Source organism: Peromyscus eremicus, chromosome 6, assembly GCF_949786415.1.
Source record: "Peromyscus eremicus chromosome 6, PerEre_H2_v1, whole genome shotgun sequence".
NCBI classification, from domain to species: domain Eukaryota; kingdom Metazoa; phylum Chordata; class Mammalia; order Rodentia; family Cricetidae; genus Peromyscus; species Peromyscus eremicus.
Genome location: NC_081421.1, coordinates 3,115,318 through 3,136,171, shown reverse-complemented (window position 1 = coordinate 3,136,171; position 20,854 = coordinate 3,115,318). Strand labels below are relative to the sequence as shown.

At 38.4% G+C, this 20,854-nt stretch overlaps 1 protein-coding gene across 3 annotated transcripts in view; it reads left to right on the top strand.

The window, feature by feature from the left end:
* Nucleotides 1-19,254, top strand: part of Postn (periostin) — a 32,186-nt gene extending 12,932 nt beyond the window's left edge. Inside the window, exons 10-23 of one of the 3 annotated variants that reach the window (XM_059265138.1) lie at nt 757-905; nt 2,103-2,239; nt 3,346-3,476; nt 3,930-4,060; nt 4,151-4,253; nt 4,357-4,424; nt 4,751-4,796; nt 7,401-7,481; nt 10,438-10,527; nt 11,307-11,396; nt 12,066-12,143; nt 12,488-12,571; nt 16,525-16,566; nt 18,453-19,254. In XM_059265138.1, the coding sequence (XP_059121121.1) occupies nt 757-905; nt 2,103-2,239; nt 3,346-3,476; nt 3,930-4,060; nt 4,151-4,253; nt 4,357-4,424; nt 4,751-4,796; nt 7,401-7,481; nt 10,438-10,527; nt 11,307-11,396; nt 12,066-12,143; nt 12,488-12,571; nt 16,525-16,566; nt 18,453-18,490 (1,268 nt within the window). In that variant the 3' untranslated portion in view covers nt 18,491-19,254. Of the gene's footprint in view, nt 1-756; nt 906-2,102; nt 2,240-3,345; nt 3,477-3,929; nt 4,061-4,150; nt 4,254-4,356; nt 4,425-4,750; nt 4,797-7,400; nt 7,482-10,437; nt 10,528-11,306; nt 11,397-12,065; nt 12,173-12,487; nt 12,572-16,524; nt 16,567-18,452 lie in introns of those variants that run through there. The other 2 variants (XM_059265139.1, XM_059265137.1) reach the window with 2 other exon arrangements.
* The last annotated feature ends 1,600 nt before the right edge of the window (nt 19,255-20,854 follow it).

The following is a 20,854-nucleotide window of genomic DNA, read 5'->3' as shown; positions in this document are numbered from 1 at the left end:
TGTCTGGAAAACATAGGTGTCAAATTATAAATGCATAAAAACCAGAGACGATTACTTCCGGATCATGATGGGAAGTGCGTTTTTCATGCAGTTATTGCTACCCACTGACAATATTTAGAACACATGCTGAGATCTGTTCTAAACACTTATTTCACAGGGAAATATATAAGTTGTGAGAAAAAGTTTAGTGAACAAAAATCAAACGTTAATGTTTTTTTAAAATACCAAGTTGGAATATATGAAATTATTAATTAGAGATATTAGAGTTTCTAGAAATACTGTATCTCCCTTAGATTAGTAATGTACCTATGCTCTGGCACTAAGCCACATTTTGGAGTCTGTGTGTTTTGATCCCTTGACCAGCAATAAGCATGAACTTATAAATGACTCATCAACAGTCACTCATGTGACTGATGGACACTTAATTGTCAGGAAAAAAGAAAGAAATAAACAAACAAAAAAAACTTTGGCCACTATAAAGATTTAGATTTTGCCGATGACCATCATGGAAGTAAATAGTCCCTATGTAGATGGAGCCATTGTTTGCCCAATAAGAACTTCATGGAGATCGTTTGGGGTGATAGGTCAGTTTGTACTGGCAGATGGCCTTGCTGGCATTGGGTACACAGCTGACACCTTTATGATGTGAATGAGGGGTGTGCATGAACAGCATTAGAGACTGCCCACTCTCCAGTTTCTCTTCCAGCCATGTTATCCATACACAATAAAGTTTCCTCCTAATGAATTTATTCACAGATGACACTCTGAGCATGGATCAGCGCCTCCTTAAGCTAATTCTACAAAATCACATATTGAAAGTTAAGGTCGGCCTTAGCGACCTCTACAATGGACAGATACTGGAGACCATTGGGGGCAAACAACTCCGAGTCTTCGTGTATCGCACGGTAAGTGGGTCGGGCTGGGACCGAACGTGTATCTACACTGGCCTGAATGTCACACGGCATGTACTGGTCAAAGAGCCATATGAATGTTCCTCAGACTTTTATAAATGTGATTATAAAATTTAATGTTCATATGATCAGAGATGAGGACAGCTCAGAGAAAGATGGTTAGGAGGGTGTACCAATGTGCTATGTATGAGCTAATTAGCCTTTGTTTCAGTTAACAAGTAGCTATGTTCTGAAACACTCATTTAAATTCTCCAAGATTCCTGACAAGGCATTTGCCTTGTAGAATACTCTGTAGTTTGTAAGACAGATTTCATGATGAGTCAAAGGTGTAGTGTATCCCCTATTGTGGTATCTCTCCATTTAATAACGGAATTTCATTTGAATGATTTTCAAGATTAATTTGTAAAAGGATCATACGGATTTCTGGATCCTATTAAATGAATTGAACGTACTATATCCTGCAGTGGATTTCCTGGAAACAATGTCTGTCAGAATTACAGTGTAGCCAAAAGGCTTCCTGGGTAGGGAAGCATTACCTAGAGACCAAAGTGGCCCATGGTGGCCCTTCACTAAGGTTTCATGATGGCAAGGCACACATTTTAAATAACTCAGTCAATTAACTTCTCAATTATACATGTACATATATTAAATTACACATATACACACATTGAAGCATACATATGCATATAGTAAATTATACATACACATATACATTAAATTATAGTTCTGCATACATTAAATTATATATGCACATATATTAAATTAAGCACATACATTTATTAATTTTTTTTAAGCTGGAAATAAATTAAGAACTAGACACATAACTGGTCTGACTGTCAAGAAAATGTAGTAAATGTGAGGATTACAAGAAGCACTGAATTTTAGAATATTTATAGCTAATACGAACATAAAGAATGTGCAGAGCAGCTAACCATGAAACAGGATGACCAAAAGAAAACAGGAGTAGAATTGTGTGCAAAGTCTTCAGCATGCTGACAGAGTGCACAGGTCTGATGCATAAGGTGGCTTGGCTTGTGGTAGGACTGGATGAGAAGGGCACAGTGAAGTCACAAGACATCACACACAAGAGAGAAGCTGTTTTCTCTGGCCTCGTCATCTGCTGACCTCTTGGAAGGGCTAGCTCAAATTAAGCACACAAAAAGGCATCATGGGTCTTTCTTCCCCCACTAGGCCATCTGCATTGAGAACTCATGCATGGTGAGAGGAAGCAAGCAGGGAAGGAATGGCGCCATTCACATATTCCGAGAGATCATCCAACCAGCAGAGAAATCCCTGCATGAAAAACTGAGGCAGGATAAGCGCTTTAGGTAAGTCTACCGGCTGCCCCTGTGCAAAAGAATGAGCCGTGTTGGTGCTATCCTGAGAAGCCTCCAGTTTATAGCATTGCTAACTTCAATGATACATCAGCAAAACAACCCTGACAGACAGGCTGGAGGAAGATGATGGAAGAAGGAAGGATTGTGGGAGCCAGAGGACCGGGATGTCTGCTGTGAGACAGTGTCTTCTGTGTATGACAGGGATGCTCACTCATAACAAAAGTGTGCTCACTTAAATAAGACCTTCACAATGACAGTACCAGGTGACACATCAGCATGAAGGACAGAACTTTTGACAAGGCTGCATCCCTAGACTGGGAAGTACAGGCAATTAATGGCTGGGGAGAGAGGGAATCAACCTTCTGCACTGAGGAGCCACATAACAGGGTGTCTAACCCCATTCCAGGCCTAAACATGTGTACATATCAGCCACACTAACCGGACTCACCAGGCTGTATATATATATACACGTGTGTGTGTGTGTGTGTGTGTGTGTGTGTGTGTATAATTAAGGAACAGGAGTTTGAAGAGCCAATGGAGGCAGTAACACAAGAGGTGTTAGAGTGGGGAGATGGACAGGTAAAAATGATGTAAATACAGTTCTTGGGGATGAAATTCCAAAAGGAATCTAAAAAATTAAAGTGAAAAAATACATGCAAATGTTTTAAAATCAATACATGTTTTCAGAGCTATTTGGTGTGTTCCTGGGGAATCATAGTATGATTTGGTGGTTGGAAAAAGTCTAATAGTCTGATTTACTCCTGAGATTTTTCTTATAATTGTTTCTTTAAAAATGACAACATAAAAAAAAACCTCTTCAATAAAATATCAAGTGAAACAAAAGTTTTGTGTCACATAAAATGTGACTTCAATAATTTTGTAAGAAAAACAGAGGTGGAGAAATTTATAAATTATTCCAATCACTTCCCCTGTTAGAAATCTTACTTTACAGGGAGATTACATTTAAAACACATGAAAATGTGTAAGATGGTCTCTCAGTTTCCACAACACGTGGATTCCACCCTGCTCTGTACAGTGTGGTTGAGTGAACCTACATCTAACACACAGTAAATTCAATGCCTGTTCTCTGTGCTCAGCATTTTCCTCAGCCTCCTGGAAGCTGCAGATTTGAAAGATCTCCTGTCACAGCCCGGAGACTGGACACTGTTTGCACCGACCAACGAGGCCTTCAAGGGGATGACAAATGAAGAAAGGGAGATTCTTATTGGTGAGTAGTGGCAGGTGGCAGACACTGACACCTAAATTAAGAACCTTGTTCTCCAGCTTTTCTACCCGTATTTAAGAAAAGAAAAGAAAGCCCCACCCCTACACCCCTGGTTCACTTAACCAGCTTTGGTTTCCTTTAACCTGCTTCGGATATGAGGAAAGTCATTCATTAATGTTTATTCATAAACTGCTTACTGTCATAATTTATTGAAAGACACACAATTGCATGGTATAAAAGGGAACTGTCATAATTTCAAGACTAATTGGTATAGTTTGGATTGATTGAAATGACTAATGTTTTGATAAAGCATTGGCATCGACTGGAGAAAACTTCGACATTGTGAGAAGACAGAGAACTGGAAAAACAGAAAACAAAATGTTTTATTTCTCAGTCTTATATCAAAATGTCAGAAAAGCAACATATTATTAAATAAACATCTGTTTTTTCCTGCAGGAAATAAAAATGCTCTCCAAAACATCATTCTTTATCACCTGACGCCAGGGGTTTATATTGGAAAGGGCTTTGAACCTGGAGTCACTAACATCCTGAAGACCACACAGGGAAGCAAAATCTACGTGAAAGGAGTAAGTTACCACAAGGGGTTTATAAAGTGCTTGTCGTTATTAAGTGGTTTCCGTATAGTTTCTCCTTAACATCACCCCTTATTTTGAAAGGTAAATGAGACGCTACTGGTGAATGAGTTGAAGTCCAAAGAATCTGACATCATGACAACAAACGGAGTCATTCACGTCGTGGACAAACTCCTCTATCCAGCAGGTCTGTACTGATTGAATGTGTTGATGGACTAGGGCTGCTCCACGTAGACTTAGTTTTTATCACCCGTTTTCTTACCATATCCATTGAATATTTATCTCCACAGACATTCCAGTTGGAAATGATCAGCTCTTGGAAATACTGAACAAACTGATAAAATACATCCAAATCAAGGTACAGAATGCTGTTGGGTCTTTTCTAGTATGCTGAGCAGGTGTTGTAGAGTGAATATAAAAAACTAGAAATTAGTACAGCAGAGTATCAGCATAGCTTTAGTATGATGTAGAAAACAGGAAAAATACAGCATAACACATATACTTAGGAGTGGATTAATTATTTTATAATCTTAAAATAATTAGTAACAAACCTGATGGTTTTGTAGCACCTGACCAGACTTCATCTCTATTGAGTCACTGTAGCTGTTCTTACTTTAGCTAGAATTACAGTGTCTTTGGCGTGCAATACATTTTATGTTACTAAACACAAACATTTATTTTTAGTTTGTTCGTGGCAGCACCTTCAAAGAAATCCCCATGACTGTCTATAGTAAGTATACGAACAGTTTGGGCTACAAATGGGGCTGATGAGCAAACAAAAAAGGAAAGCATCTCTTTGTGGATACAAAGACTGCTGATAATCTGGTATTTAGAATTCCAAATCCTATGAAACTCATTGTCCTTCAAACAGGGCTTGAGATCTGGACAAAGCCTCACAGGCTTGGTCACACCCTCCAATTCTGTAGAATCACTTCTCTTCTAATTGGAAACAGGAGTGGTGTGCACTAGAATGAGGAAAATAAATGAAAAGGGTATACGAAAGGACAGGCTGCTAGAAGACACTCCAGAGCTATCTATCTGGGGATGATAATGAGTGGGCACAAGGATAGCATTCGCAAAGGACTGTCAATCATCCTGCCCTGGGCCTAAGCTATGCATGGGAAGATGTGCAGACAAGTCCTAATTCTTATGAAAAATGCTGGTTCAAAAACAACCACATCCCAAACTGGACAAAGGAACCCCAAGCCTACTAAGTGATTGTTTTTAATCCCCTACACTACCAGATTATCAAGATCAAAGTTTAACTACTTAACAATGGCAAAAGGCATTTCGCGCTCATCATAAATGCTGCTGTCAATCATCAAATAACTTCTTCATAATGGTACCCTGCGGGCCCCCTCCCCGAACACCCTCCCCCCCGGGCCACCTCCGCCTTTCTTTCACTGTAGCTTTTAAAGCTGAAGTTCTTTTCATTTTGTTTTGGCTCTTCCACCAAGCAGTCAAGTATGCTAAAACATTGCTCATCATTATTCCGACTAGAAATTTATTCTACTTTATATCATGGACATTCAGCTAATTATGAACATTTTCCTTACAATTAATGCTAGACATGAAAAAGGAAGAACGTCAATCTCTGGAGCAAAACAAAATGTCTGCTTCTCCCTCTGATGTTACTTCTGCAATCCCGGGGCCAGGCCCCAGAGATTGTCTCAGGGATTCCATCCCACTGGAATCATGATGATTTATCATGCTCTAAATTCCAGCCACGGAAAAACATACCTTATAACAAAGAGAGGAGTCTCCATGGCCTCCATCCATCAGATATGTGACTCCCCATGCTATAAATCTTTATGAAAATATTGTTTTTCTTTCCCACTTTATCCATATCAGTTCCACTATTGGCAACAGTATTTTGCTTATAATGAACCAGAATACTGTTATAGTATTACGTGAATTATGTTTGCAAAATTATGTGAATCTAGTAACTTGCCAGCCCACTCAGCAGCCATAAGTAGCTCTGGGGTTTACATTCCTGTGTGGGCTGTTGCAACAGAGGTGCAGGCCAATTAGAGCAAAGATTCCACTATCAGGCTTATTTGTTTTCTTGTCTCTAATATTTCTTCGGTTTTCTTGGTGCTTATTTTTTTCGTTCCCTCAAAATACCACACATTTTAAATTTTTATCTGGGAGCACACTTTGTTCTAAGTTGTTAAACACAAAATATTTTATGTAGAGAAGAATAAAAATCAGGAAATCTTTAGACCAGTGGTCCAAATGATTTAAGCCTTCGCAAAAGCAAAGCTAGCAACCAACTCAAGATCCTAACATTCAAATTTCTCAGCACCGTACTACACTTTTAAAATTGATTAATTATTCCATGTGAGCAATAGCAACAGAGATCGCTGTGTGCTCCAGGGGAAGAGTCCTGTGCCAACAGAACCACTTGTGGAATCAAGAATTAAAAACACAGATTTGATACATTTTAGAGTTTCATAATTTGAGTTTTCAAGAGATGACCTATGGTTGGAAAATAGTTCCCATAGAGGCCTAGCACACAATTCAAAGGGTCCCACACAGCTTAGCATGTGTGAGCAAGGGCTGAGACCAGCAGAAGCGCATGCTGTGCTGCTGACTTTTCGTTACACTTGTGTTGGCATTGAAGTTGACAACTTCATTCTTGACAAGGAATGACAAGAGGCCTGTAGCTCTGATGACCTGGCTCATCCAGTAAAACTGCACAACTGAAGTCCATGGTAATCTCACTCAGGAGGTGATGTACATTCACCTTTACGTGGAACACTACCTTAAAATTATCATAATGAGGCTAGAAATTAAATGGCGACCACATCATATTCGTTGCAGAAAGCTCATTACTTCCTGGCTGAAATTTATTCTCATCTAAACTTGTGAATTATTTTCCATATCTTCTTTTCTATACCCAATGCATGGGAGTATTCCAAGGGTCTTTGTCTTTCCATATCCGTCTTTTACCTGAGAAAGAATCCAACGATGCAATTTGAGAGATTGTGAATTGCATGGAATTAATCATGTTTATTTGTCTTCTGTTGCCACACAGCCAGTCTTTTCAAGAAGCACAAAGGGAAGTCAGAGCGTTAGTGATGTGGTTCAGAGTGGTAGAGTTCTAGGTAGGATGCGTCATTCAGTTAGCGCTTCCCCCCTCTGGAACATAGTCAAGTCACTGGCCTGCAGGATTCAGCATCTGGACACGAGAAGACATTAATGTGCTGTGAATATTTCCTGTGATTGCCTGAACCTAGCACCATAGCTGATAACACCATAGAAAGACCAAAAGGGACAACTTTGAGTTGTTTCTATGTAAACTCCGTTCATGTTCCACTTTCTATATTTTCAGCCACTAAAATTATAACCAAACTCGTGGAACCAAAAATTAAAGTCATTCAAGGCAGTCTTCAGCCTATTACCAAAACTGAAGGTAAAAACCAATATTCTCCATGGTTCCTTCCACTCTGAAAAAAAAAAAAGTACCATGTAATCAACTCATTTCTCTGAATATACCTACATTCTTTTTGAAACTAACATGCTAAATATTTCTTTACAATGGCATGCTTGTTTAATTGCAGATTGTGGAGTGCAATATTTTTTAAATCAAAGTAGATGGTGCATTCCTAATATTTTCAGTACATTTGCTTGTATTTATTTTCATTTAATTGAAGTTGCGTCAACACTAGTACCCAGACAATCACATAACAAATTAATCTTAATCAGTTTTGCTGTAGATTCCTTCAGGAAATATATGCTTTGTGTAGCTTTATTTCCAACTTCCACCACACAATCTCTTTAATGCCATTAAAAAATTTTCAAAATTATACAGGCATTTTTTCCAGTGAGCAACCTAAGAGGGTATAGAAAGTATACATTAATGAAAACCTTAAAAATTACAAACAGACATGATATACATTTAAATTTAGATTGCCAAAACAGAAAAAGAAACAGTGTTGTTTAGTGAGCTAAACCCTGGACCTACATTTCAACTCTGAACATAATTTATATACATACATAGTAAATAGATACCTCTCATATTTCCAATGTTACTTTTCTCTCTCTACTTCATATGTTAGCTGACGTCAACCTCTTGGATATTACCTTGACTTCACACGTTTTTATTATCACTTAGACCAAACCTAAGGACCAGTGTCCACGTTTATGCATGTTGTGGCAGTAATTTGCCACAAAGAACACACCTGTGTTGTCTTTCTTCCATGAGAAAGATGAAAACAGTCTTTCAAAAGAGGGGCAGATTACACCTTTCATTGAATCTTCGGAACACTGTTGTTCTGATTACTCTTGGGTTTGGGTTTGTTTTTCATTCTGTGGCATGAGATGGTAACTTAAATTACATGTGTTTCTTCCCTTTAAAGTAACCCTAACTTAAACTCATTGAAAACACAAGGTTAATTCTCTGCCTGGCTAGCTATGGATATCATTCATTCTTGGGCCTACAGTTGAGTTATTCTTTAACAAAATCTGTGCTTAGCTTTTTTTAAAAAAAAATAATTTTCAACCATCTCATTATTTTCTACCCATTGATGAGGAGAAATTTAGATTTTAAGTAGAAATTAAATTTAAAGTGTTTGGCTGATCATATACTGATCATGCCAGTGAAAAATGATCAACCGATTTTAGCCAAAGACATTGTTTTTTAAAAAAAAAAAAATCATAGTCAATAAAATGTCACTATAACTGATAGACAGCTTCCCAAACTGAAGTCATTCACGTGTGCCGTGTTTCTGTTTTCAAGGACTCTTCTCCTTCCGTGCTTCTTTGTTTAACTCGTGCATCCTCCCAGCATTTGTCAACAGGGTTCTATACATCATTCTGTCTTCAGTTGGGAGCAGCCTTGAGCACCAGTCTACCTGGGTTCTTCCTCATTATGATCTGGGTGGAGCTGGGGGTCATCTCATCTGTAAATATTCTTCAATGTAAAATGGGACAGTGATACTCCAGTGTAGCACAGCAGAAGAAACAAAAGCCCTCCCAGCAAACATCCGCAGTTTCGATTCACTACTTCATTCCCTTTTCAGTGTTTGTGAATTCATTGATGCTTTTTGAGTTTTTACTAAACGCATTAGAGTCCAAGACATAATTTTAGAATTTTTTTGTCAAAAAGACACTAAACCAAACTTTGGAATTAAGAGTAAGTCAGTTAAAATTGAACAGTCACTGTGCTAGATGTTTTTCCAAGTTATCATCTTAAATGTACAAAAAAGAAATGTTTACTAAAATTCCTTCTTTTGTAGTAATATCTAATAACAAAAGGTGCTTCCAGAATTTCAATTTGGCTTTTCTAAAGAACAAAGATCCTTAGACATAGTACTAACTCATTTCCTTGTCTTGAATCATTGTGCAAACTCCCTTTTGAGGATTACTGCATGTTAGAAACTATTCCTACCCTTTATGTTAGCCATCATATTGGGCTCACATATAAAATATTATGGCTTGAAATACTTATGGTTTGAAAGAATGGTTCTCTCTCTCTCATTATTTATTACTTGTTACTTAGTTCTGGGTAATGGTGTACTTTGATGATTTCTCCACAAACAAATCAATCCTCTCAAAGATAATCAATTATAACTCCATTCAGCTATTGAAAAGTGCAAGTTAAATGTACTGAACTGAATCATTCTCACTCCTCTATGAAACATCCCTGATCGACTAATGTAGCAGTAAGCTTTCTAACATTCAAACTGATTTTCTCTGGGAACAAAATCATTTTGCAAGGCAAATGCAACCCACTGTGCATTTGAAGGGCTGCCTAACTGTTAGTGAGCTGGTGCTGCTGTTTGCATACCTTTCTTAGTCAAGGTAAGTGCTCAAGTCAGCTTTTCTATAAAGCCTAAAATGTAGCATCTTCAAGGTAAGTATATTAGATTTTTTAATGTTCAGTCATATGTTCTTATGTAAAAATATAAGGTCATGAGTGATAAAAAAAAAATTAAAGGAAATCTTTTAGTAAGGATTGGCAGATGCTATCTTACTGCAAAGTGTGATTTAAACCAGTTGTCACTTGAGCAACTCCAATCCGTAATGCTGTTTTGTTTCCCAGAGAAAGCCACATAAAATACTTGGTGCGATCATACCTTACACCCACTAACAGGGATGCTGGTGTGTGCAGCTTGCTCGTGCATCACCGTAAATGCTAAAGCGGGTGGGTGGGTGGGTGGGGCGGCAGCATAAACAAATGCAGCCGAATCATTTGTTGTCTTAAATCATGTCTAGCCTAAAGATAACAGGAAATGGTTAAACCTGGTTTCATAAAACCAGAAAGACTGAAATCTGAACAACAAGAAATGTGGAAATAAACTTCTTATTTGGGCCAATGTAAGGGGCTGCGGTAAAGCACTAATCTGTCTCCTAAACTAATGTCTCAGGACCTGCCATGACCAAGATCCACATTGAAGGTGAACCTGACTTCAGACTGATTAAGGAAGGCGAAACAGTGACAGAAGTGATCCATGGAGGTACGCCTTGTGCCTTTCCTTATGCCTACATGGCGTCCCCGTGACATTTTAAAGTAGAGTTGGTTTAGAGTGATCAACCAGCTGATTTTCTCTTGATTTTCATTTTACCCAGGCATTTTACTAGGTCTGAGTTCTTGCTAGCTAGTCAGGGATAGAGTGTAGCTTATTTTTAAGTGGGCTCAGCCATAGTTTAATAATTAAGCCCCCTGGCCACTTCTTATGAATATGTGAATAGTAACCATGAAGTATAATGATTACAATAATGTATACACAAAAAGACACATTGTTTTCAGAACAGAAAGGGGTTGGTGGTTGTGTGAGACTCTGGTGATACCAGCTGGTGAGATGGGTGAGTAGGGAAAGGCAGCTTCCCCTGACTTTGACATCTGAGCTCGATCCCTGAGTCCCACATGGTGAAAGGATCCAACTGTCTTCTGACCTACATGGACACGCCATAGCTTACACACGCACATGCTAAAACAAAAATGTAATAAATGTTTTAGGGCCTGCACTAACAAGTCAGCACTAGATTTTATTGTAAGGTTTCCTTTCCAATGGCAGACTTAGCTTGCCAGCTAACCCTCCCACTCACCTGAGACCCAAGAGTTGCCTAGGCTGGTCAGAATATATTTACAGTCTGTTCCAACAATGGCTACAATTGATTCTTAAACAAGAGTGTTGTAAGAAACACATCCTTGATTGAAATCTCCAGCTCTGGGTGGTAGAAACACTGTAAGAGGGTAGGTAAATCACAAGTTGTTTTCTTTCTCTGCCTTCAGAGCCAGTCATTAAAAAGTACACCAAAATCATAGATGGGGTTCCTGTTGAAATAACTGAAAAACAGACCCGGGAAGAACGGATCATTACAGGTAATTGTTAATTCCATACATGAGCGCTACTCACATTATAAACACAAGTTATGCTAACCCTAAAATATTGTATTACATAAATTTAGTTTTTGTAATAGAGACTAGTAAAGTTACTCTGTTTCCCATTTTCTTTCTGCAAAAAAAAAAATACAATATTCTAATTGTGTTACCTATTTCTTACTCAAAGACTTTTTTGTAGATATGTCCGTAAACATGCATTGTTACTCTGTGTATATATATGTGCTTTATGATATTCTGCCTTTAGTTTATAGCTTGTTACTGAGTTATTGAATACTAAGAGGACTTTGCTTTGGGGTTCCATTAATTTTAAAATCTATACATCTACATACCAAGATGTATGAGTCTATCTAAACCAGTTGACAAATTCAATAAGTTTTGTACGAGACTCACATCTATGAATTAAGCTAAAATTTTAAATTTAGTATCTTATATATTTTACTTAAACATTCTGCAAACATAGTCCGCGCCTCATATTTTACAATGAGCTTCACTAGGGCACAACCATGTCCATCACTGACATAGCACCCCTGGCTATGCTTGCTCTAGGTTGCTGAGCAGCTGCAGCACAGACCGTGTGGCCCACACAGTCTAAAACATTTTCTTTTCTGCCTTTACAAGAAGAGTTTGAGCAGCCTTGTTTTTCCCTAGGTCCTGAGATAAAATACACCAGGATTTCTACAGGAGGTGGAGGAACAGGGGAGACGCTGCAGAAATTTCTACAAAAAGGTCAGTACGTCTAGAAAAGCAAGAGTGTGGCATTGAGCCACCTGTCCCCTTGAAGGCCTAGAACATGCTATCTGTGCCACCTTGTTCCAGTGTTCAGATTCCACACCAGCATATGGGGTCCTTCTAAAACTGGAGACAAGGCCAGTAGTGGTAGCCCCGCAGATTGTTTCCTGGTCTACTGCTTAACAGCTGATGGAAACACTGTACCAAAAGTCAACAACCAAAACTTAGACGGAGCTGAGAGGTGGTCTGGAGCTCTTTACTGAGCAGGTGGCAGCATGTATCATGTCAAATTCCTTTCTATTGAGTGAACCAATTTCTGCTGTGAACATGTGTCCTCTCAGAGGTCTCCAAGGTCACAAAGTTCATTGAAGGTGGCGATGGTCACTTATTTGAAGATGAGGAGATTAAAAGACTGCTCCAGGGAGGTTAGTAAAAGACTGACAACTAACCCCTTAACAGGCGGTGGAGAAGGGCTTCAGCTTTTTAAAGACTGGGCATGCAGGCTGTTCCTTCAATTAGATTAAAAAGACAGCGTGGTGAGCTGTCTTCAGCAAATTGACTGGCGTGTGTAAGTGGTTGCTCCCCGAAGGGATCACTGGTTAAACAGTCTTTAAAAAGTTTCATGGTGTAAAGTGGGGAGCAATGAATACTTTTTTGCCTTGACACAGAAAATTGGGCAGATATTTTGACTATGTGAAAAAGAGGAATGATTTTGCTAGCTGGTAGAGAAGCCTAAAATTTGAAAAAGCTTTTCATATTTCCAAAAATCGTATTCACTGTCCCCATGACAAAGACAGGCATGTTTGGGGGGTTCGTAGGTGCGTAGTTAAGCGTAAATAGCTTTTAGCAACTTGCATTTCCAAAACTGCATTCTTACAAATGAATATGCATTCCTGCTTACTGTTTGAGTGACAATCTGTACTCAGGATTATATATTTTTCAGCATATAAAATTAATCTTTGATGTATGGAATGTTCTTGGTCTGTGGCATTAGATGGACTTACTTTCAAAAGAAAAAGAAAGGATTCAAAATATGCAAACTCTCAGTGATCGTTATTCAAACAAACAAAAATAGGAAATGTTTTTTTTCACAATTTTTTTTTTTTTTAGAAAATGTTTTAAAAATCATTTGGCTCATTGACAGCTAAATAAATGCATTTTTAGTTCAATTTACTAACAATAAAACATCAGACTAAAATTATTCAGAGTACAAGTAAATAGAAGTTTACAACAAATATGCTTTTTACAGTATATTACAAATCAAGATAGACACATAAAATTTGATGTTAATTTAAAATCGAGCTCAGATGGCTTTCTGCTTATAATTTTTTTAAAAATTATATCACTATGTCTAAGAAAATATAACTCCTCTTAAGATCTCGTATATTTCTGGAAGTCATTTTTGCTTATTTTAATATAGATAACATCTCTTATATCATGTCTCTGGATTTGTAATAGTAATTTTTTATTCAACCAACACTGTATTTTTTTTTCAGTATGTATTCACACATATCTGAAAACCACATGATTTCCTTCCAGAAGGCAGGGAGCCTATGGCATATTCTTAAGCCAAAATGAACCCAATGAGTCCTCAACAATGCAGTATAGGGCTCCCTAAATAACTCTTCACCATAAAAACATAGAGGACCCTGAAACAAGAGTGAACACAGTGTGAAGTGTAAATTGAATTCTTTGTTTTTCTTCTTAACCCTTGCCATAGTCAGCAGCTTGGTGGAATGGCAGTGCTTTTTAGAGAATTACTTAAAACCTTCCCCGATTTATGTTGTTTCATTCCCATAGGCTGAAACTGTGGGTAAGTATGTTCCTCCTCCTTTAATTAATAAGACTCTGAAAGTTTTCTTTGAGATGGCACTTGAATAGTAAAGAATTGGTTCCTCCTCCCAGAATATACGTGCTACACTTCAAGAAAATGTTGTTTTCTCTTTAACTGATAGAGCCACTTCTATTTCTGTTTCTCCCAGAGTTCCTTTTGTTTCTCTGGATGTGAACTGCCCATAGATCTATAAGGCATGAGTTTCAAGAGTGCCACTTTAGAAGGTTGAGCAAAACATTTCTGGGGATTTCTCTTTTCTTAAGGAGGGCATGGACCTGGGGAGGTGACTCCGAAGTAAAGAACATGTAATGCTCCCTCAAAGTACTGGGATTTGGTTCTCAGCACCCACAGAGCAGCCTTCAACTGCCTGTAACTCCAGTTCCAGGGGCTCTGATGCCCTCTTCTGGTCTCCACTGGCACTGCACACACGTGATGCATATAAACTCACACACATGAACACACACATAAATAATAAATACATTAATCTTTTTAAAGATTCATAATGTGCAATATCATTACTAGTATATGGACCTTAACTGGAGAAGTTAGTGTTCTTTTTCCAGCTCTCTAAACATCAAGTTGACACTGAGTCACAAACATCCCCTAGATGTCAGGTGTCTGTTTCCTCTCTCACATCCACCTCTCCAAGAGTCACTTCCTAAAGCTCTTTCATTTTTAGAACCTGGAGAGCAAACCCAGGCTCTGAATTTTACTATAATTTCCTTCTGAGATATTTCTGAGCCTCATTGAACATTTCTAATTTGGATGCTGTCATAGTAGAATAATGGTAACTGACAAATGTCATCATCAGATGCTACCAAATGTGGGTAAGGGAACCTAAAAGCAGTTGTTCACTTGAAGAGAGGAACCTAGAAGATTCTTCTTGATCCCAAAATCAATTTTGCAACTAGGTAAAACTTAATAAGCTCACTACAAACCATATCTTTATTCAGTTTTTAAGGTTGCATCCATCTCATTGTGATGATACTTTGTGAATCATTATTTCATTATCAAATAAAGCTGTAGTTAAGAAAATGTCTATTTGACATGTAATTACTTAGACTTTATAATTCAAGGACATTTCTCACTTACTATCCAATCTCAAAAGGTTTTCTATGGTTCTATGTTTAACTACAGTGCTAATATGATACAGCAAATGGTTACATGCCTTATGGACAAGTGATGTGTTGGAAATGTGCTAAGATTGCAACAAAGCTCATAAATTCTTTAAAATGTAGGTTTTTTTCATTTGCTTGTTGTTATACATCTTACATGATGCTTGTAAAAAATTTTTAAAAAATCCCAATAAAGAAAATCAGCTTTATTGCTGAATATTGATGATACATAGAAAATGAATAAGATTTTTTAAAGAAAAAAAATGAAGTCAATCAGAAAAATGAAACCACCACAGGAACCAATCAGTCTTTAATCCCAAATAACCTCAAAAGGAAGATAAAATGTAACCTTGGGCTTACTAGATAGTCACACCAGGACTAACATATTAAAATGATTAGAGAATTATTTTTTAACTATGAAACACAAATCGTAAGAACACTTGTAACTCTTAAATATGAAAAATGTCAGGACTAGAGAGATGGCTCAGTGGTTAAGAGCACTGGCTGCTCTTCCAGAGGATCTGGTCTTGAGTTTAAGCACCCACATGGCAGCTCACAACAGTCTAACTCTAGTTCAATAGGCTCTGCACCCTCTGCTGTGCTCAGCAGACACTAGGCATGCATGTGGTGCATAGACATCCATGCGGGTAAAACACCCCCATACATAGAGTAAAAGAAAAATTAAAGAAAAAAAGAAATTTTTTCTTACCAATAGCTTTTTAATTTGTCAGTCAATGATTTCAAAGGATGGGCAGTGGAATTATGGGAAATGAACATTAGCACTTTTTCTTTCTCCCTTTCTTCCTTCCTTCTTTTCTTTCTTTCTTTCTTTCTTTCTTTCTTTCTTTCTTTCTTTCTTTCTTTCTTGTTCGTTTTGTTCTGTTTTTTTGAGACCGGGTTTCTTTGTGTAGCCCTGGCTGTCCTGGAACTCACCTTGTAGATCAGGCTGGCCTTGAACTCATAGATATGCCTACCTCTGCCTCCTGGGTGCTGGGATTAAAGGCGTGCACCATCGTGCCCAGCTTGGCACACTTCTAAATTGCTTATTGGTCTCTAGTGAGAATTTTACAGAGTCGTACATAGGACATACAGTAACTAAAATATGAGTAACTTTCTTGGAAGATAGTGTTATATTTTTTTTTTGAAGTCAGCAATATGAAAGCCATTTATTTCATGCAAAAATGGCACAAATTAAGAGACTCCAAAAGACACAACAAAACACTGTGTTTTGGTGTAGACTCACTGTGATATGGGGGAAGCAGGTAACTTCTCCATCAGCGTGAAGTCCTAAGGACCAGTAAGCTTACTACTACAATAACTACACATGTAAGCAATGGTTCCTTACACTTTATACTTTTGTCCTTGGTAATGGCCTCCTGATTTTACCTGAAATCTCAAAGCATTTCTAACTACAAATATTTCATTTTAGACACACCTGCAAAAAAGATACAAAGCAGCAAAAGGGTTCAAGGTAAGTATACCAAATATGCTAACACATGTTTAACAGATTTTGCTACAATGTAATTTACAGAGGAAAGTGTTTAATGTAGCTTATTGAATTTTGGTTTTGAACAAACAGAAAATTTAGTGAGTTTTGATGAATTTGTCATGATAACTGTCTATGTTCTTTCTTACTTGAAAGTAAAACAGATCTTAAAAGAATGGCAAATAGACTTGTGTAAATAGTTAAATGTATTGAACAGCTGAGTTAAATCAGAAAGAAATGCTGGGACTAGAGTGATGTCATCTCAGCAGGTAACAGCACTGGCTGCTCTTGCAGAGGACCTAGGTTTGATTCCCATCACCCATATGATGACTCACAACCATCTGTTAACTCTAATTCAAGGGGATCTGGTGTCCTCTTCTGGCCTTTATGGGCACTGCACACACAGTGCACAGACATATACACAAACACTCATACACATAAAATTTAAACAAAGAATATTTAAAAAAAAAGAAAGAAAGAAAGAAAATCCTTTCCCATCAGAGCTGAGAACAGGTAGACCCAAATTCTTGTAAATATTACTTGTGTGAGTGGGTGTAGTTGAGATATAAGTGCTCATATAAGTACTTGTATAATTTAATCTTCTATTTTATATATATAACATTTACAATATGATTTCTTCCATTTATGTCTATTTTTTAATATCTTCTCCTATGTTAGTAAACATTTCAATTTTTAAAACAGCAAAGATTTCCTATGTAGAGCTTACAAACATAGAATTGAAAGTTTCTAATGATTATGATAATCACACACTAATAATGAAATGAATTCACAGGATTCATAAATACAGTATATGAAAATATGACCTTAAGCTGACTCAGTATATAGAATGTTGACACTAAGTAATTAATTGCAAAATAATTTCATGTTTTTGTTTTCTATTTTTTCTCAACTTTTATTGATTCTCTATGGATTTCACATCATGCATTGGGATCCCACTTATCTCCCCTTCCCCTGGCTTCTGCCCTCTGCCCATGCAACCTCCTTCTCAAAACAAAAAAAAATTTAAAAGAAAAAACAAAACCAAACAAACAAACAACAGCAACAACAACAAAAAAAAGAGTCTGGTTGGAGGCCTCTGGCTTCTGCTACACTATTGTTAAAGAGCGCTCACTGGGGCTCCTCTTGGATATGCCCTTGTTGTCCATTGTCATGGAGATCCTGCAGGTTTGGATCCGCAGGTCCAGTCCTTTCACATGCTGCAACAGTTCATAGATGTGGTGGATGTTGGCATGGGCCAACTCATAGCCCTGGTTCTGGGTCTGAGTGGTAGCTGGGTTGGTCAGCCCACCAGATTTCCCTCATCATCACTGCCTAAGTGAGCTCTCCAGAACTGCCTCAGCTAGCTCACCCAATGCAGCCTGCAGAAAGGAGTGGGGCCAGTTCTCCTCTTCTCAGGTCCCTAGATCTGACCCATGCACACTCATACTACCAGGGCCAGTTCTACTGTTTTGCTCAGGTGAGGTGCAGTGCCCTCTCTTCTGACCACTGCAGGGAGTATGGGGGAGAGGGGTCAGTTCTCCTGCTCTCACACCCTCAGGGCTGGCTCACCTGCACCTCTGAATTGCATATGTTTTTAATTATAAATTTATCGTGAATTTTTATGGGCATACTTCAGTTTTCCAGAGACTTCAAATCATCGAGTTTTATGTTTTCATACACCTTTGATTAAGGCATAATGTTTTTCTCACCATAAAGTGAAGATAGTACTCAGACCAACATGATCTAAATAAATCTTATTGCAAGGAGCAATGGTCACTTTTGACAGATAGGTTTGTACACAGGGCACCCCGTTCTTACCCATGAGGTTTTGTCATATTCACATCTAACCACTGTCATTTCCTTCTACTCAGGATCTAGAAGACGATCAAGGGAAGGCCGTTCTCAGTGAAAATCCAAAGTCCAGACAACAGAGTATTTTTTATAATCCTAAATCAACAATCTGATTTTAAGGGGAAATTGTAAGAGCCACATTGACTTCAGAATCTGAAATACCAACAAGCAGAAACTAATCTTCAAGCAAGTCTGAACACAGATTTTTTTGTTTCTGAATGAGAAACATAAGGAAAACAGTAGTTAGTCTCCTGTGGGGTAGGAACTGAAAGAAATATAGGGCCATGCAGGGCTTTTATTATCTCAATGAGGAAAGTTCTGATTAGCTTAGGAATCCACCAAAGATCATCCTGGTGGCCGGATCCATTACAGCTACGTCTCTGCTCAGTGAGCTTTACCTCCTTGAGAAGAGGGGGGCTGAATGTAGTCCATGGACAAACCCAAAGATACAATTACCTCTCCATGGGAGGCTAGGCTCTCAAAGGGTGTTCAGTACACAACAAGCAAACCAACCATGTTACAACCAGTGGCTTTACATATTTCTCATGCAATGTGGATTTCCTGCTAAATTTTGGTATTTTTACATTTGATTTGTACTCTCGAGATGTTTGTCATATGCTTCTTGTGATACACATGTTTTCTCTCAAACATTTCAATAAAACCATTCTTCAGGTATAAAGAGAATTACTTCAGACTGGGTAATTTAGGAAACTCAAGGTTTAAGTTAAAAATTGAGTTTAGAATTTGGAATAGGACTCTATATCTTTTTATTGTTAACAAGTACTCAATAAAGGAAATTGAATAAAATTAGTGTTGCTCAAAGTTCTCAAACTATTGTGTGATATGAAAGATCATTACACAATGGGATAAACATGAATTTTCAGTAGTGAGACTATTATAACCCTGGACCTGTGTTAAGTTGTTAAAATTTAGAAAGTTACTCTCCTCAAAAGGCACAAAGCCAACTAGTTACTCATAATGTACAATAGGCTGAGTAGAAAGAAATGGGCCATGGTACACATGGCATCAATTAACTGTTCCTGAGCTTGAGTCACAGATGCCCTTCAGTAAAACGTAAAGTAGCTAGGACATCAACTGTGTGTCAAAGAAGAGGTGGTGTGAAGTCTAGTGCAGTAGAAACTTCCTGGGATCTATGAGGGTGACCCTTGCAAGGACTCCTAGTAATGGAGGATATGGAGACTGACCTGGTCATCTTTTATAGCCAGGCAAGGCTTCCAGTGGTGGGAATGGGTTACATTCGGTTGAGTTTTTGGCTGAGGAGGTCCCACGGAGACCATCGAACAACACAGGCTGATGCTAGGACAGAAGGTCACTCTCCAAAAATTGACAGTGGGGCCCCATTGCTGAGGACAACATCTACACAGCTCATTGAACATAGAGAAGTCAGGCTGGTGTGGGCATGGATTCCCTATGTTCTAGTCTCTTTAGGGTGAGGAGGTACTCTGCAGGCTATGGAAATAGAAACCTGGACAACAACCCAGCCACAAAACCCTCCACCTACAATTTGTCCTGCCTGCAAGATATACCGGGGCAATGGTGGGGCAGAACCTGTGGGAGTTGCCAACCAACGTTTGATTTAACTTTGAGACCCACATCATGAGTGGAACCCAATGCCCTACACTGCCTGAATGGCCAGGAACTGGAGAATGGATAGTCCAGAGACGTAGGGTAGAACCAAACACAACTGACAAAAATAAATCAATGAAATGATTCCTGATATATTCATAGGTTCATCGATTGGTGCCTTGTCCAGTCAAAAGAGTGGAGGAAGGGAACAAGAGAGGGGGAAGGGCTATTTGTCCCAGAGGGATAGAGAGGAGACAGATGTGGCACATAGGAAAATGCTTTGTGAAGGTAAATTGAGAAACCCTGTGTTAGGATGAGACCTTTAATCTTAATTGGGCATGTTAATTAGGTGAGCCAAAGGGGGCTTTTGATGGCTGGACTTCAACACTTTGATAGCTGGACCTTGGTAGTCAGCCTCAGGAGGAGGAAGTGGCCAAGTATGGGAAAAGACTTTGGTGGCCAGCTTCAGGAATGGAATCTAACAGTTTTTAGCAAGGCAGAGGGAATGGAGGAGAAGGGCAAGGCCTGCCAGAGCCATGCTTCTGTAGGCTAGTGTCCCTTCAGAGTGGATCTAGGGGAGAAAAGAGGTGGTGGGGGAAGCTGGGAAGAGTGGAGGGAGGGAAGGCTGCCATCAGATTGTATTATATGAGAAAAGAATCTATTTCAATGTTTGTTTGTTTGTTTGTTTTCCAAAAAGGCTAACATGCCTTTGCTCACTGTGAGTTCAGAAAGGGTACATCTTCAATTCTGGGCCTAGTTATTGGATTTTTTTTTTTTTTTTTTACAAAGTCCCTACATCATTTGTTCTAGAAAAATCCTATTTCATTTCCTCTGA